The 18,502-nt window shown below is 45.1% G+C and overlaps 1 protein-coding gene across 23 annotated transcripts in view; it reads left to right on the top strand.

Annotated features, from left to right (window-relative positions):
• Nucleotides 1-18,502, top strand: part of PHKB (phosphorylase kinase regulatory subunit beta) — a 129,386-nt gene that overhangs the window by 39,056 nt on the left and 71,828 nt on the right. For all 23 annotated transcript variants that reach the window (XR_015057425.1, XR_015057429.1, XR_015057426.1 and 20 more), the window contains 2 exons: nucleotides 11,606-11,686; nucleotides 11,838-11,953. Coding sequence is in view for 17 of the 23 variants with exons in the window: in XM_085878141.1 (XP_085734267.1) it covers nucleotides 11,606-11,686; nucleotides 11,838-11,953 (197 nt within the window). In the remaining 6 variants the exon portion in view is untranslated. The remainder of the gene's footprint in view (nucleotides 1-11,605; nucleotides 11,687-11,837; nucleotides 11,954-18,502) is intronic.

The following is an 18,502-nucleotide window of genomic DNA, read 5'->3' as shown; positions in this document are numbered from 1 at the left end:
CAACATCCTCACTACAAACAGGTACAGACAGGGTAGCAGTGTCCAAGATGTCATTGAAAGCCTGGATCTTCGATTTGACCCAGGAAACCCGTAATCCCAGCAGCTCCAACTCCTCATTCAGCACCTTGAGGGCCCCCAAAAGGATATCTCGAGTCTCTGCAAAGATGACTGCATAATCTGCGAAATCAAGGTCAGAGATCTTGACGATCCCAAACGATACACCGCAGCTTGATCTCTCCGACATCCTGCCAAGAATCCAGTCCATACAAGTGCTGAAAAGTGTGGGGGCCATTACACACCCCTGACAAACTCCAGTACCAACTGGAAATAAGTCAGAGATGGCACCACCACATCTCACAGCACTCTCAGTACCGGAGTATAGTTCAGATATCAGATTGATCAGTTTTGGTGGGACCCCACGAAGACCAAGAATCCTCCAGAGGGCATCCCGATTCACTGAATCGAACGCTTTACAGAGATCAACATAGGCTTAAAGCAGCCCCTGACGAAACTCTCGTCTGCGTTCGGTGAGGACCTGAAGAGCAAGGATACGTTCAATCGTTGACCTCTTTTGTGTAAAGTCTGACTGCTCTGCATGCTGGTGCTCAAGCAGATGGTGGCGAACCCTATCAAGAATTATCCGAGCAAAGACCTTGCCCAACACTGAGAGCAGCGTCACCCCTCGGTAGTTGTTGCAGTCTTGGCGATCACCCTTCCATTTACAGAGAGGGACAACAAGGCACCTCTTCCAGTCAGTTGGGATGACGGCTGTGTTCCAGGCAGAGCACAGAACTACATGCAATGACACGAGTGCAGCATTTCCACCAGCTTTGAGAAGTTCAGCGTGGATGCCACAGATACCTGAAGCTTCACCCCATTTCAACCGGTTCACCGCAGCCCGTGTTTCCACAAACGAAGGTGAACTACAGTTGATCGGAGAGTCAGCAATAGGGATTGTAACACCCCTGACGTCCAACTCGACAGCTGTTGGATCAGCCTGGTACAAACCCTCAAAGTAACCGGCCTTCACTTCGGACTCCTCTGTCAAGAGCCCACCATCCTCTGCTCGAACTGCAGTATACCGAGGGATGGGCTTGGACGAACGCAATGCGCGAATTCCCCTATAAGCAAGATGAGAATCACGTGACCACAGGTGATGCTTTACCCCCTCACAGATTTGTCGCACATCGGCCTCCTTGTCCACCCTTAGCGCACGTACAGTTTTATGCCTCAGCTCCCTGAACAGCTCAGCTCTGCCATTCAGTCTGGCCCTGCAACTCTGGTCAATGGTATCCTGCGTCCCTTGAGAGACAAATTTCTTCTTCGCCCTCCGGCGAGTTCCAAGACATCTCCCAGCAACATCAAGAACGGTGGTCTTGAAGGCACTCCACAACTCTTCAGGATCCCCCAATGCACCCAGACCCCCCAAATCTCCACTCAGCTTGTTCGCGAACTCCTCAGCTACTCTCACGTCCTTGAGCTTACCAACATCCAGCCAAGGCTGGGATGGTACCATTCTCCTGGATTTAAGGTGCAACTTAAGAGTTTCTACAACAAGCCGGTGGTCAGTATCGAGTAACTGGGCACTGCAGTTCTGGATCATCCTCCAGCGACCATCAATGAGCACATGTTCAGTCTCCTTTGCCACACCACCAGCGTTGGAATACCAAGTCCTGTGATGAGCTTGTGGGCGCTGAAACCATGAACCAGCCACCCTAAGTCCATGACTTCTTGCAAAGTCAAGGAACTTGGTGCTATTCAGGTTCATAGTTCCTGACCCATGGGGACCAACACACATCTCATAACCATCCCTATCAGTTCCAGTCGATGCATTGAAATCCCCCAAGACGAGAAGTGTATCTCACCTGTGGCACTGATCAACCACAGACTCGAGCGTGGCACAGAATGCGTCCTTCATGGTGAGATCACTCTCCTCAGTCAGAGCATATACAGAGACCAGGGAAATGACACCAAGGAGTGATGAATCCTTCGTCTCATAATACGCTCGTTGACCAGTGTTACCTCAATTATCATTGGACTCAGCTTATTGGACACAGCGACAGCAACACCTTGGGCATGGTAACCATCAGAGTGACTAGACCAATAGTCGATGTAATCACCCGCCATGATCTCGCCGCAATCCGGTCTCCGAACCTCAGAGAGTGCTGCAATACCAATGTCCAAACGCTTGAGCTCAAATGATAACAGAGGAGGTGATCATCCTCTCTTAAAGATAGGACATTCCAGGCACCCACCCGAAGGGACCGCCTCAGGTTAACCCAAGGAGACCGCCTTCTGGTGGACGAGATCTCAGCACCACCCCGACACACTCCCCCGCAATCTGACCCGGGAATGTTACCCCGTGGTTTCCCTCCTATCATCAAAGATTGCGGGTCCTGAAGGCTTTGCCCAAATCCCGTCATCCGGTGAGCTGCCCTGCGAAGGGAAGCTGCACAGGAGGTACTCCCACGGAGTGGGTTTTCAGATTGTTTTTTATGCTTCCGGAATGTTTTGTGGAATGAAGGGTTTCACGGTGGCGGGAGTGCAAATCCTGCCACCAACCTCCTTAATCCTTATGAGAAGTAACCCAACTGCAGGAGGACATCCGCAGACACAGTTGGGAACTGGATATGGATGGCCATTGGCTCACAAGGAGCTCCTCCACTCTTTGACAGGTTTTTTTCTTCATCCTGCTGGGTGTCCATATCATACACCCTCCTCACCAAGAAACTTGGTGGGGGAGACGGTTTAGTCACCGGTTAGTCCTTTAATGGACATGTACAATTTTAATAGCAATCAGGAACACTCAAATGCACCCCGAGTTCAAGTGGTTTTGAAATGTATTTGAGAGAACACCGAGCAAAATACAAGCAGAAGCAATGCAATCATTAAACCTTTAACCACCTATCCACAGTATGAGCCCACAATCCAATGAATGGACGGAAAATCCTTATCTAGTTTTTAAGCCTTAACGGGCCATTCACACCTCAGGAGATGGACTAGACAGAAATGCCCCAGTTGTGCCCAGCAGGCCACAGCTTGTGTACTTGGCAGAACCTTCACATGCCTGATTGTCACGGTAGGCACGGCTCAAATTCCATGAGAATGGAGCTCAGAATGTTTGTGGCAAGCTGTAAAGGTCTTGTGGGGGGGGGGGGGAGAGAGGGATGGAGAAGCACTAAGCAGCAGGAGGTGTGTCATCTTGCTGACTGCATGCAAAATCCATCCAGCTTTTCATGCCGGAGTCCAAGATCCCACTCCATTTGCCACCATATTTTATCCCCTCTAGCCACACTCCTCCCTGTGATGTACCTCCACGTCGACCTCCCTGTCCTTGGCGTTCCGGCCATCAATCAAGGTGCGCCCCACCCTTTTGCTTTGCGCAAGTTACATTAAAATAAGAAACATGGTGGGGATGCCCTCTTTTCGTCGATCCCCGGCTTCACGCCAAAACTTGCGCCTGACGGCCTGGTGGTCCCTTTTAAAGCACATTAAAGACAAATTACAAGGGTGAGAACATTAAGAATGGGTATCAAGAGCTGGTGGTTTTAGACGCACATATCAGGAAAGGGGAGACAGCAGCTCTCTATCTATAAAACTACACATATCTTATCACAATTAAATTACATCACTCTTATGGGAGATAACTACCCAAAACCATGCAGAGTTACCTCTGAAAAGTCATTCCTACAACACTATCAAAATAGGCTTCTTGTGTAGAGCAGAAAGTGGTGTGATGGAAATTAATATGGACTCACAAAGCTGGCAGGATAACCTAGACCCCTCTGAATTGTTTAGCCTGGGTTCCAATCTCGGCCCAGTTCCAAACCATCATCCTGGGCGACACATCGATATGTGCAATATCTCTCAGATTGATGTTAATTAAACTGGGCATCCATCTCCCAGAATTAGTGAGTGAACATTAAAGATCTCACGGTTTCTTTTGCGAAGAGAAGGCGAGCTGTCGCCGGCACCCCCAAACAAATTGCAAATTCCTTCCCAAATCTACAGGGGTCAGTGCATCAGCTGCACTTCCTACTACCTATAATCATGTGCTACATGTGAATACAAAACAGGTTCTCAGTGTTGGACCATTTGTCGAAATTGTTGAACTCCATTTTAAGGGAACTAGCAATGTTTTACCTCTCATAAATGGGTCACTGCACAGTTATACAAATGGCAGTCTACAAACTGAAATAACTATTTCAGAGAGAATGCTGCATGCACTTTTTGCACTACAAAGTGAGTCGTGCTGTCGCATTGAATCAATCAGTCGATCAATTTTTATGCAGCACTTGTTATTTTGAAGCAATATCTGAAAGCGTTTAGAAAGAAGGAAATGATTTACGACAAGGGCAGCTGTAATTAGGATGTAGAATGAGTAGTAATTTTTAAAAATGCCCAAAGATCAAGGACACAACACCAACTGGTTTAAGAAAATGGTAGGAATCAGTCAAATGGACAAGTGCTGGTTCTGCAAGGTTGAAACAAAGCACCATCAATCATCTTCCCTCAAGATGCAAAAACTGTGCCTACAAAGGCATAACAGCATGTGCAGTGTAATCCGCAGGCATATCTGTGAAAATTTAAATAACGAAGCACGAACCAAGGCCACTCATCAAAAACAAAGGCATATACTGCTCACATATGACCTGACCATACCATCAAGTGTGAACATTGAAAAGAATGCACTGTGACTGGACATGGTAATCAGATATAAAAAGTAAAAGATGGCACTGCTACTTCAGGTGCAAGTATCCATTGACTGGCCTAAATAATACAGAAATTGGAATAATGTCCAAGTCCCGGCATCAGGACCGTTCAAACAAAGTGACGACAACCTGGAAGCTGAGGAGTGCCAACGTTGTGCCGGTGATAGTCGAGGCAACTGGGATGAAAAAGCAAAACTTCACTGAGACTCTGACAGCTATACCCAAGGAAATGTTACAACAACCGAACTACAATATTATGATTGCCAGTGTTCTTTGACAGTCTTCCAAAGAGTCCTTGGAACATAAACATGAGAACAGAACGTACTCAATTACTGAAACTTCATTGAAACCTCACAACTTGCTCCTCGAAACATGATCCTAATAAAAAGAAGGGGACACTTTTGGCCCTGGAAGTGCTTTGTTCCACCATTCAATACCTGCTAAAGGAATTTACATTTGCACACCCAGGATCCCACTGGCCACAGAGGAAACAAAGCATGAACACCGTTGACCTTTGAAATTCTGATCTCAAAAATAGTTGGTTTCCCAATTCAATGATGTAGTGTGCAATTGCTGTTTAATTTTCAGGTCAATCGGATGAAAAATGACGATTTTAGAAATTTGACCTCAGGATGACCTTTGACCTTGAAATTAATAGGCTTCTCAGTTGAGACTACCTGTACAACTTAGTAAAGTTTCATGACTATCGTTTTATAATTGTGAACTATAGGCGACAAACAAACAGACAGACAGAATAACAAAATCGACTGACCAATATACTTGAAAAATCTTCGATTTTGCAATTAAAGAACACTATTTAGTCTTGGAAAAAGGAAATCTGACAAACAGCAGAAGAGAGCACCAGCGAAATGCATGGAAAAGAACATGGACAGAGCAACTCGGACTCACTTAAAAAAAAAAAAAACACTCGCATCCGTTTTTGTCATTTTAATATGCAACAGATAGTTAACATAGTTCACTCAAGTCATTCAGAATTTATGTCTTATAAAAAGGAAGTGGACTAAGGGTCAACCGAAATGAGTGATCTAATATTGTATACCAGCAAATACCACCCGTCAGTTCGCTGACGGTAATACGAAAGGGGGAAGGGAGAAAAAGAGGGAGAGAGGAGTGGAGGTGAAAGGAGAGATAAGTGATGGGGAGCGAGGAGGGGTGGGTGAAGGGAAGACAGTACGAGGTGAGAGGACGGGAAGGCAGACGTGCGGTGGAGCGTTAATTACAATTCATACTGTTTCATCAAAATAATTCTGCATGGAATAACAGTGAAGATGGAAACAAAATAATGTCTGAAATCCATTTTTTACCAGTCATACTGTAAACACGGTCCGGAGACAAACACTGCCTGGACATATACATTGGCCAAGTGTTTATGCTGGCCAGAGCATAACCAAGCTGGCCAGAGATAAAGATTAGTCGGACACGTCCGGAGACAAACTCCCGTCTGGACACGAACCCTGCCCGGACGCGTCTGGAGACAAACCCTGCCCGGATGCGTCCAGAGACGAACCCTGCCCAGACATAAGCATCGTCCAGGTATGTCCGGAGACAAATACCGTCCAGACACAAACATTGTCTGGATATGTCCGGAGACAAACACCATCCAGACATAAGCATCGTCTGGATATGTTTAGAGACGGAGATAGAGGGAAGGAGAGAGTGAGAGAGTTGATGTTGGAGGAACGTGCTGCACTGTATTGGGATGGGGTAGAGCAAGGATGGGAGAGACAGAGAGAAAAAAAACAGAAAGTAAGTTGGCACGAACCATTCGCTCAGGGTGACGGAGCACGGGCCACTCGCTCAGGTTGACGGAGTACGGGCCACTCGCTCAGGTTGACGGAGCACGGGCCAGTCGCTCAGGGTGACGGAGCACGGGCCAGTCGCTCAGGGTGACGGAGCACGGGCCAGTCGCTCAGGGTGACGGAGCACGGGCCAGTCGCTCAGGGTGACGGAGCACGGGCCACTCGCTCAGGGTGACGGAGCACGGGCCACTCGCTCAGGGTGACGGAGCACGGGCCACTCGCTCAGGGTGACGGAGCACAGGCCACTCGCTCAGGATGACGGAGCACGGGCCACTCGCTCAGGGTGACGGAGCACGGGCCACTCGCTCAGGGTGACGGAGCACGGGCCACTCGCTCAGGGTGACGGAGCACGGGCCACTCGCTCAGGGTGACGGAGCACGGGCCACTCGCTCAGAGTGACTGAGCACGGGCCACTCGCTCAGGGTGACGGAGCACGGGCCACGAGCTCAAGGTGACTGAGCACGGGCCGCTCACTCAGGGTGACTGAGCACGGGCCGCTCGCTCAGGGTGACTGAGCACGGGCCGCTCGCTCAGGGTGACGGAACACGGGCCACTCTCTCAGGGTGACGGAGCACGGGCCACGAGCTCAGGGTGACTGAGCACGGGCCACTCGCTCAGGGTGACGGAGCAGCACCACTCGCTCAGGTTGACGGAGCACGAGCCACTCGCTCAGGTTGACGGAGCACGGGCCACTCGCTCAAGGTGTCTGAGCACTGGCCACTCGCTCAGGGTGACGGAGTACGGGCCACTCGCTCAGGGTGACGGAGCACGGGCCACTCGCTCAGGGTGACGGAGCACGGGCCACTCGCTCAGGGTGACGGAGCACGGGCCACTCGCTCAGGGTGACGGAGCACGGGCCACTCGCTCAGGATAACTGAGCACGGGCCACTCGCTCAGAATTATGTGGCGGGCAAAAGTGTCTGCAGTGAGTGAACGATTCGCTCAGAAGGATGTGGCGCGGTTACGCTATCGACTGTAAGGTGTTTCGCAAGTGGTTTAAGCACTCATGCAAGCACTCCAATTGAATCGTTGATGAGGAACAATTGGCCAGGCTGTCATTGCATATCATCGAGGATCCATTTAACTTTTAACTTTAAATCCGGTCTTCACCGCACCTGCAGCAGTTAATGAAATAAAATGAATTCATTCAAATAATGACTTTACCCACAATGGAGTTGCAGCTTAATGCAGAACAACCCTGGAATCATCGCAAAGTTCAATCACCCATGAAATAAACATTGCAGATAATCCACCATCTTGCCTGATCGTCTGTGTATGCGTCATGTGGTACATTGGTTCGGGGTCTGCGCAAACGTTGTAACTTTTTTTTTTAACATCTATTTGTTTTTACCAGGTTTGTTTTGATTCCCTGTGTAGCACCTCGCAAAACCTCTGAAAATCTAGACATGGGTCTGGCAGACTCGCTCTGGGCGACTGGGCGTGAGCTTGAGCAGTGAATCATATAGCTCAATCATATATCATATCAAATCATATAGCTCAATCAAATCATATAGCTCAATGAAGCTGGTTAATTTTGGAACGTTCCTAAATTTTTTGTTCGCTTAATATATTTCTCCAAACAGGAGAAAAAGATAAATTTAATGCTTTGGAAATTCCACATTTTCTTGTGTATCTATGAAGAAGGTGAGAACACAGCTTCACTTGCTTCAAGTAAATAGGTATATCGGCTTAGTGATAAGACTTGTTAATTATTTAAATTATCACATTTCACAACAGATTTTGACACTTATTTCGTCCGGACGATATCCGATCCTCAAAACTGAAATAATATTTCGATGATATATACTTTAATTAGTCCGTGAAAGTACATCGTGGAAAATCGTATCATATATATATATATATATATATATATATATATATATATATATATATATATATATATATATATATATATATATATATATATATATATAATACATGAAATCGCTCCAAACTCATAATTTGAAAACTATCGTACTTACAAAAGTGATGTATACAGCGATTCATAGCTATGGTGAATTGGCATTCGATAATATGAGTGAGGAAAGTGAAAAAAAACCTTTATCGTTACGGCCTGTTCAAATCAAGGCATGGTTGAGCAGGCCAAAAAACATGGTGGCTTCAGACCTCAGCAAGGTTACCCAGGAAACGCCTTAAAGTTCCAGAGAGCGAGGTGGCCGAGGATCACCTGATGAAGGATTTAATTAAATAAGGCCGTAAATTATCTTCAAAAAGGGTGTTTTAATGAACCCAAACAAACAATTTTCACTCATGCACTTCCTTGGAGTTTTCTTAGTGTACATGCAAAGTTTCGGGATGATAGGTTTTATAGTTTTAGAGTTATGGAGGAGACACACTGACACACACTGACACACACACACACACACACACACACACACACACACACACACACACACACACACACACACACACACACACACACACACACACACACACACATTGACATTTATTAGTATAGATAGACAGGCAGATTATCTCACCCTGAATATCGTTAAAGACCCAATTGGGCTTTTAACTCACAATGCAATCGTGACATGACAATTTTGCTTGCACTAGCTTGACTTCCTGAATACCGAATTGCAAATCCACTTCTGTGTTGCCTTCAACTGGATCTGAACCCCAGTCCAGTGTGCTAACGATTAGGTTACCACTGTACCAAAAAATTATTTCATAGACACTACTCTTACCACTTAGTCACAAACAACCATGCTCCTTGGTTATTGCATCAAAGTAGTACATCCTATAGCAAAGTGACGAGGGCAAATTTTGACAGAATTGAATTTGTTCAAAAAGTGCCGTGCAGTCGTGGCTTCAATGATAAATAATCCTTTCTTTGCACAGACGTCTTATTTATTGCTTTAAACATGGAAGAAAGATAGCAATTAATTACAGACTGAGAAAAGTAAGGGCAGAGAGACAGCCAGTTGATTTGATCATGATATCATTTGATATGAACTTGTCACTGTGTGCGTATACAGTAAACATTGAAATTGACTCCATCTTTTTATGTTTGGGGGGCTAGGCAGGTTCAATATCTAGTGGTGTTTGCTGGAAAGGAATTTGAAATTAAAACTTTTCCTGACAGATAGTAGTAGTTAAGGAAGGTTGATCCTTGCATAATAATGTAAGATATATTATACATAACAAGAAGGGCAATCGGGAGTGTTTACCTCTGCCACGCAATGCCTGATCCAGTTAAACATATCGGACCCAATAATGTTTTTGAAATATCATGCCATATATAGTTTTTTGGGCCCCATCTCTCAATAGTAAGCCTGGTGTTGGCTTAGTGGTTTGGGTGGTGGCTTGGGATCCAAGGGTCCTGAGTTCAAGCCCCGTTGGCTGCTGAATTAACACCAGGGGGTTGACTCAGCCTGTCATCCTTCCCAGGTCAGGCGAAATGAGTGCCAGTGTACTGGTCCCGGTGTATGCCCCGGTTAGAATAGGTGTACCATATCCCTGTGTGTCGTAAGAGGCGACCAGGGTTGGCGTCAGGAAGGGCATCCGGCTATAAAACATTGCCTCAAGAAAAAGCCAAACCCCTGCACAGCAGGGAAAAATGGCTGTAAAAACGGTCATCTCTCAATAGTGAAGAATCACTTTAAAAAATAAAGAAATTCTCGTATCCGGATCGGGTTCGTATCTTCACGGAAATCAAATCAATTTGTCCTTGTCACACACTCAACCTGCCTGTCCACCAAGTTTTGTCTGAATCCATGCACAACTTTTTGAGATGTTGTGCTATATATCTTTTTTATCCCTATCTCTCAATAATGAAGAATCACTTAATTGCCATATCTGGATCTTCACCAAATTCTAATCAGTTTGTCATTGTTACACACTCAACCTGCCCACCAAGCAGACAGACAGGGATATTCTGCACACAAACAAACAGACAGACAGGGATGAAAACATAACCTCCTCCACCTTTTGGTGACAGAGGTAATAACAATTCTGTCCAAAAGTTTAAGATTGAGTTTTTGGTTTGTCACTTGGATTATGATGAAAAAATATTATATTCTTCCTTCTCATTTTTTTATATATGAAGTCAAGGCTCATAGAAGATCTGGAACATGGAATGGATCAGGATGTAATAAAACAGAAGCAACTGGAGAAAGAGAGGGGGAAGGAAGCACACCAACAGCAGTCTTGAGGGACAAAATAGAGGGAGAATTGGACAAATGTGGGGAGGGGGAGGACACATTGGGTGGACAAGATGGATACAGAAGCAAACTCTTAGAAAGGAAAAACTGGAAATTTTGTAAGAGGTGGGCTTGGAGAGGGTTCATGGTGGAGCATTATCGTTGTTTTATATTGGGGATGATCTGCGATGGTGGTGAACAGGTGTCTTGAAGACCTGGATGGAAGGTTGAGATTGAAAAGAATGTGAAAATTGGTTCCACAGGTGGGGAAAAAAGAGGAATGAAAGATGGAGGTGAGCAGTGATTCTGGATTTTGTGAGTTTCCCAAGAAGGGGCTGCTTGCTGGTGGACTGTGTGCACCCTGCAGAAATCTGGGAGGAACAAAACATGGAAAGAGCAGAGGAAGCAAGACCAGAAAGGATGCGGAAGAAGACATAAGGACCTCCGATATGAAAGTGATAGGCCTATAGACTCCACTTCATCACAGGAGATTCCAATGATCTTGAAGCCCTTGGTTTTCACGGCATCAAGCTCAGCAAGGTGGTGAGGCAGGGGCACCAACCCAGAGGGGAGAGCAGTATGCCATCAAGCTGCTTTCAGGATCCTTTCTCTTCCAATACAGTTAACACACCATGTGAGCATTTTCCGAAATTACCCAGCATCTGCAAATTCCTTTTTAAAACCTCTCCTGGCTCTTTCACTGCTGCTTTGCTGTGAACTTTCCAGATCCGTGAGATCGTAATGAACCTTCAACAGGGAATGAATATGCAAATAGATCGATATCCTTTGGAGTATGCACAGGGTGGTTATGAAACTTATTTTGATTCGAACATACATGAGGGAGAGAATCGGTGAATTGCAAATGCAGAATTTAGGACCTTTCTTCATTTGTTTTTTTTTAATTTGGCAGATTGATGCACTCTCCCTCTTTCTACTTTTTCTTGTTGAGATGATTGCCTCGGACCTTCAGATAATCTACAACACCGATGAGGTACGAAGGGTCTTCAGATCCTTAGATTTCTATCTTCATAGTTCTGTGTCCCACTCCCTCCATATTTCTTCCTTTTTTATTTTTCACTTTTTTCTTTTTATTATAAACTCTAAAAACATTTTTTTTTGTTTTTACAAACTTCCTTTTGCAGGTAGCATTTGTTCAGAACCTGGTGTTTTGCGTTGAGCGTGCATATCGTGTGCCTGATTTTGGCATGTGGGAACGTGGGAGCAAATATAACAACGGAAATGTAGAATTGCATTCCAGGTAAGGATTGCTCCGTGTGGCTTTCCCCAATTTCACTGCACGGAACATCCAATCCCCCACCACCCCATACCCCATTTCACCAGTGCATTTCAATCTTTCTCTCTTCTTGCAATATACACTTTTCTAAACATGCAGGTGTCAAGGCTCGTCAAAGAGCTGGACAACAAAGGGTAGGTGGTTGCAACAAGGTGAAGGGATACAGACTATCAAGACACAAATGGTCAAATAGAAACAGCATGGAGATGCAGAGCTTCAGGTATAAAGCAGGACAGAGTTGACAATAATTGAAGAGATTGACAGACACAGGAGACAGCGTTATATGATGCTGGGTTGCAGTCTTGAAAGATTATGTAGAAGAACAAGACAGGACAGACTCAGGGAGGTGATTGAATGGACAAGATTTTTTTTGTTTGTTTTTACTTTTTTATTTTTTATTTTTTTTCAATCATAACTGATAAAAATCATGACAAGCATGTCAATTTGGTTTGGCCTGTTTACCGTTTCTATGTGAAGCAATTCAATTTTGATGCTGGGTTCGAAGTTGAAATCTCATTTACTTGCTGTATTTTGTTCATTGTCCACTAATGTCTTTGTAATACAAATACAACTATATACACATATACAGTATGTGTTGATGCTTAAAATCCTTGCCCTACAAGCTTCTCCATGAGATCAGTGGAGACAAAATGGCAACGCTAACTTTTATACACAGTCAACTGAAGAATGTTTCAGTTAATTGTAAGATTAATTGATTGAGAGAATGTAATAATAATAATAATAATAATAATAATAATAACACCATTCCTTTCATGCAGTAAAGGCACATCGGGTTGCCGAGGCAGTTTCATTGGCAAGAAGTATCGTCGTGGACAGGTCGCCACTCCAACACAAATTACCCCAAATGGTTATTACCCCAATACACTGGTACTCATTTTGCCGACCTTGGAAGGATGACAGGCTGAGTCAACCCTACCTGCTGTTGATTCAATGGTGGTCAGGGGCTCAAACTCAGGACTCTGAGGTCCCAAGCCAGCCACCTTAACCACTAAGCCAACACCAGGCCGATGGGGAGAAAAGGAGATTTAATTACAAACAAGGACTTTATTGTGTTTACAGATTGGACTGTTATTTGACGTGAGCGAGAGACTGTAACAGAATTGTAGAAGCATTTTTGTGTAGTTTTATGAAAGTCCACAATTTGATGGCACATCACCAGGATGTAGGACCAGCGTGTGCAGTCTTCTAACTTCCCACTCATCGTTCACTGGTTTTGTCTGATCTTCAGCTTGTGGGGGGGGGGGGGGAGCATGTCTGCAGCTGGCCTTTTTCTGCCAACTCTTCAACATTATTTGGTTTCTTCTTGAGATGAAACAGTCAGCCTGTTAATATGAATACATCTCTCAGAATATTTGCTTATAATTTAGGTTTCCTTTTGCATATACACCATGACTTTGACAATTTTTTGCGTTTGGTCGTTAAGATTGCCACTAAAGGTTCTTCGCTCTTCTTGATCTTTCATCTTTCAAACCCTTTGAAGTTCTTTCATTAATTGTGAAATTTTGAAAATCCATGTTGACTGCTCACCTTCAGTCTTTGTTCCTGTTTTTTTTTTTTATCCTACTTGTTGAAATGCTTTCCTATGTCAGTTCAATCATATTCTTCCCTCGAAGTCCAGGGCTTCAATTTATCAGTACACCACCACCACCTCAAGTCAATGTCCATTCCTTCCCACAATATGTTCTCTCCTCATCAAGCATCCCATTTTACTTGCACGTTTCTATATTTCCTTCTCTCTCCCCTCTTCTTCTTTTCACCCCTGTTCATTCATTCTCTTGCCTGTTGTATCATCGATTTGAATTTGATGATGCCACTAAGTGATAAGCAATTTTAAAATGCCAAAACTGGTTTCAAAAGTGCTCAGCTCTGATAATCCCATTGATTAATTGTGTTGCGTGTTAACTCGTCTGGTCGTTTCTCATGCAATGCGATGACTGCTGATTCGTATTGCATTGTACAGGCATTGATCAATCGAGGTGAATTTTATACGTATCATGGGTCAAACTGAAAACTGTATATTCAGCATCAAATCACCCGAGATGTCTTCCTTTACTTCTATGATGTTCATTGATTTTTTTTTTCATCATCTTCACTTTAACGATTTGTAATAATTTCACTGCTACATACAGTATATATATGTATATGTATGTACATATATATATATATATATATATATATATATATATATATATATATATATATATGTATATTTATTTATATATATATATATATATATATATATATATATATATATATATATATATATATATATATGTATATATATATATATGTATATATATATATATGTATATATATATATATGTATATTTATATATATGTATATTTATATATATATATATATATATATATATATATATATATATATATATTGTTGTGGTTGACCAAATTCGCAAACCACCATTCAGGTCCCTTATGTGAGATATCTCTGTAAGTATATGTGTAGTTAGGCCCAAACCCGTTGTTTCGAGGGAATAAATGTCATTCAGTCGGGCTGTGACTCTTCAGGATAGCCGTTTTTCTTTTACTATCTTTATTTTGGACCAGCCGCCATTACTACCACCACCAACCACAACGCCGCTTCACAAAAACAACCACCAACCACAACTCCGCTTCACAACAACAACCACCAACCACAACGCCGCTTCACAACAACAACCACCAACCACAACGCCGCTTCACAACAACAACCACCAACCACAACGCCTCTTCACAACAACAACCACCAACCACAACGCCGCTTCACAACAACAGCCACGACCTTTACCGTCACAACTCGCCACCATCGCATCACCGTCATTCCCACGCCACTTGTGGGCGCCGATGCTGGACTCGTGCGGGGCGCGCACCGAGCAGCGTGTTCAGAGACATCACAGACTTTCCGAAGAAAAACGGATCAAAAACGACTCACGCCCACTTCTGTTCCGTCCTATCGGCGAGCTGGGGCGATTTGGCCCCGCCTCCAGGGCGTTGGAGTGAGGACGCTATATGCAAATTCATGGATCAAAAAGCATTCACGCCCACTTTTCCTCGGTCCAATGGGGAGCCAGTTAGAGAGGTGAAGGGTCGGAGGCAGAGGGTCAAAGGTGAAGGAGCGAAGCCACGGGGCTTATATAAACGGCTGCGTTCGTCAGTCAAGGCAGTGCAGTTCGCAGTTGTGAGTTCGGAGGGGAGAAGTCAAGAGTGAAGAGTTGGGACGAGCCAAGAGAGGAGACGGAGAGGGCGATTAGACGGAGCTGTGGAGAGGTGGCGGCGGCGAAGACGGACGAGGGGGTGCTCGCGTCGGTGCCGGGAGCTGCAGAGGGAGAGGCCAGCAACGCGACCGAGGTCAAGGAGGAGACGCTCGTCGCGGGACCCGAGACAGGGTGATATCCGCCATCCCCCGAGCATCAACAACCCCCTCCTGTTTCCCCCCGCGCTGAGATAGTGCGACAAGGGGGCCCCTTTCCCACCCCCTACCAGACACTGTCCGCGAGGCCCGCGGAGTTGAGGCGCCGCCGCCGCTCTGCGTCTCATCATCAGACGGGTAGGCCCGACACGGTCTCGGCCCCAGGCCCGCCTACCCCCCTCATCCTGGAGGGTGGTTCTCTTTTCTTTTGCTTTGGGAATATGTGTTGTCGGCGCCGTCTGTGAAGTAAAATTGTATAAGTGTTGCCGTGTGCTCGGTAGTCGGATAGCTCTGCATTGTGTTTCTCTTTTATATTTGCTTTTTGTGTAATATTGCATTGTCTTCTTCTTTTACATGTGCTTTTGGTGTAATTGTATATGTGTGCTTCCCGTTCATCGCGAAATAAATGTGAGTTATGTTGAACTGTTTTCCCGCTTCGCTTCGTCTTTTCTTTCATTGAATCTCCATCTTGCTTCACGTAAAGGGTTGGTCGTGGGCTAAAACGCCCGATAATTAATCGAACCGTCGAGGCCGACGAATAACACCGCTCGGTTATCCCGATAGTACGGAACGGGTTGCTTAAAGTGGCCCGTGTCCGAAGTCGACCTGCGGCGAGGTGCGATCGCCCGGTCTACCCTCCGTGTGGGTACTTAGGTAGGTCGAATTTGGCGAGCAACCCTATCCCACGCGGGGGCCGATTGGCACGATCGTGGTGAGACGGAAAGGTCCACCCGTGACTAGTTCCCGGCGTTAGTCCGAGAGGGTCACGACTGGATTGTCCGTCCGGTGGGCGACGTGCCGTGATTCGAGTTACGTGGCCGTCCGCACGCCGGCGGGCGCGAATCCGCAACAATATATATATATATATATATATATATATATATATATATATATATATATATATATATATATAATGATTTGGGTGGTTGGGATGACACATTTTGCTTTCTTTTTCAATTTTGATTGTGAAGTTAATGCTCGGGAATACCTGGCCAAGTTGTCCCAGTTGGTGGTCAACCATGTTCATGCACACAATGACGAAGGTGTCATCTACATATCTGTTTCAGTACCGTGGGAGCCAATCCTCATGAGTCTCAAATATCCTTCATTCGAGTTCCTCCATCACCATATTAGCTACACCAGCAGAGACCGGTGAACCCAGAGAGTTGTGCCAAATATTTGTCGGTAGTGTGCACTGTCATAGATGAAGGTCGTGCAGTTCAGACACATCTCCAGCAAGCTCGCAACGGTTTCCGGTGTTAGTTTGCTGTTTTGACAAGCCATTTTCCAATCATTTGAATGCCTCAACTGGTAGAGTGTGACGCTCACCACTAGATCGACTGAGATGTTGGTGAAAATGGAAACCACATCGAAAGATACCATCGTCTCATCATCTTGGATTCTAACCTCTTATCCTTTGGACAAATTCACCACAATTCTTAACCATTTTATCGGTCTTTCCTATCAGTCTGCCAATAATACGTGCTAGAAAGCCTGACAGTCAATAAGATGGTGCATTGACGAAGGACACGATGCGTCTCAGAGGGACATTGTCTTTGTGGCTTTTGGGAAGACCATACAGTCTGGGTGCTGAACCGTTGACGTCGTGTCCTAGACACGACGTCCAACAAGTGACATAGGTTGATTTTGGAAGCATGGAACATGAAGAGCCCGGAGGGTGGTATAACTGGGGAGACGGTGGACATACCCACACAATACACACCTCTGATGCAAATGGCGAAAACTGCATGGTGCAAATGGCTGGATAAGGTTATCAACAAACAACACTCAATCCCAAACACCATATTCACATGTGCACAACACCCAATGAGAACCCCAACATTCACACAACCAACACCTCATCATGCCCAACCTGGACATGAAACCAGCCATGTCCGTGCCCCAGAAACGCAAAAACAACAAGCGCACACGTACTCACCCACACACATACAACACCTGTTCATGTGTAAGTGCAAAAAAACAAAAAACAGCAGAGCACTCCATCAATGACCTGATTTCACATTTGTTTTTATTTGTTTATTTTTGCTTTTGCAAAATAAAATAAAAAATCACTCCTCCATTTGACCTCGAGCATCAGAACGTGACCAGAAATGAGCGGCCATATCAAAATAAAAACCAGACATGTGCCGAGGCTCGGGGTCTGTTATGCCTGATGAAGCTGGTGAAACGTTGCCTGAGACCAGTCTGTTCTTGCTTTTTTGCTCAAAATAGTGAAGTCGATGTAGTTTTTCACTTTGGGTAAGAAGCTCCTTCTTCTTTAAAAATGTGTAATCCCAACCACCCCTATCTTATACACATACATTTATGTATATATTGTTGCGGGCTGGGGTCCGGTGGCGAGAATGACCATGAGGTTGGGGAAGTTACGTCGTCTTCCGCCAGACTCCCGGAATTGTAGACATCGCTCACGGATAATTCCGTGACGCGGCGGGTCGCTTAACCGACTGTGGACGCCAATGCTTCAACCGCGTAGTGTAGGGTCTTCTTGTCTGGAACCAAGTTACCTAATTAACCATGCGGTTTCGACTACCGGGGAACCACGCCCTCGGTAGGCCTTGCCCAAACCGGATCATCCTATCAACTATGGCAGAGTACCAACTACCAACTCCGGATCGGATGCAGCTGAGTGGAACTGCCAAGGACGTACCGGCTCGACTGAACAGATTATCAGGGATAAAGACCCAGCTCACCTTAAATCCGAACCATGCTGGACCAATGAAGGAAAAGACAAAAACGAACTGGGAACATTTTTACAATAATTTATTTACACTATGTGAGGAAATCCATGTGGTACAGGAACAGGTTTATTGGTGTGTTAAGCAGGGGACAGAAGAGAGACTGATGTAGTGTGACAATTTTACAGCAACTTACAAAAGAGGACACAGAGCAGACTTGTCGCGAGAATAATACAGGCAAGAATTACAATGATCAAAAACTTATACAATTCTACTTAAAGGACAGGCGCCACACACTCAGATGCACACTCAGACAAAATAAACCCAGTTGAATGGCAAAGGACTTTTGCAGCCAGGGAGGGAGGGAGCTGAGGTCGCAGTTCTATTAGT

This window comes from Eptatretus burgeri, chromosome 4, assembly GCF_056783735.1.
Source record: "Eptatretus burgeri isolate ZD-2024b chromosome 4, Ebu_testis_v1, whole genome shotgun sequence".
Classification (NCBI taxonomy): Eukaryota; Metazoa; Chordata; class Myxini; order Myxiniformes; family Myxinidae; genus Eptatretus; species Eptatretus burgeri.
This window is presented reverse-complemented; position numbering and strand designations above follow the sequence as displayed.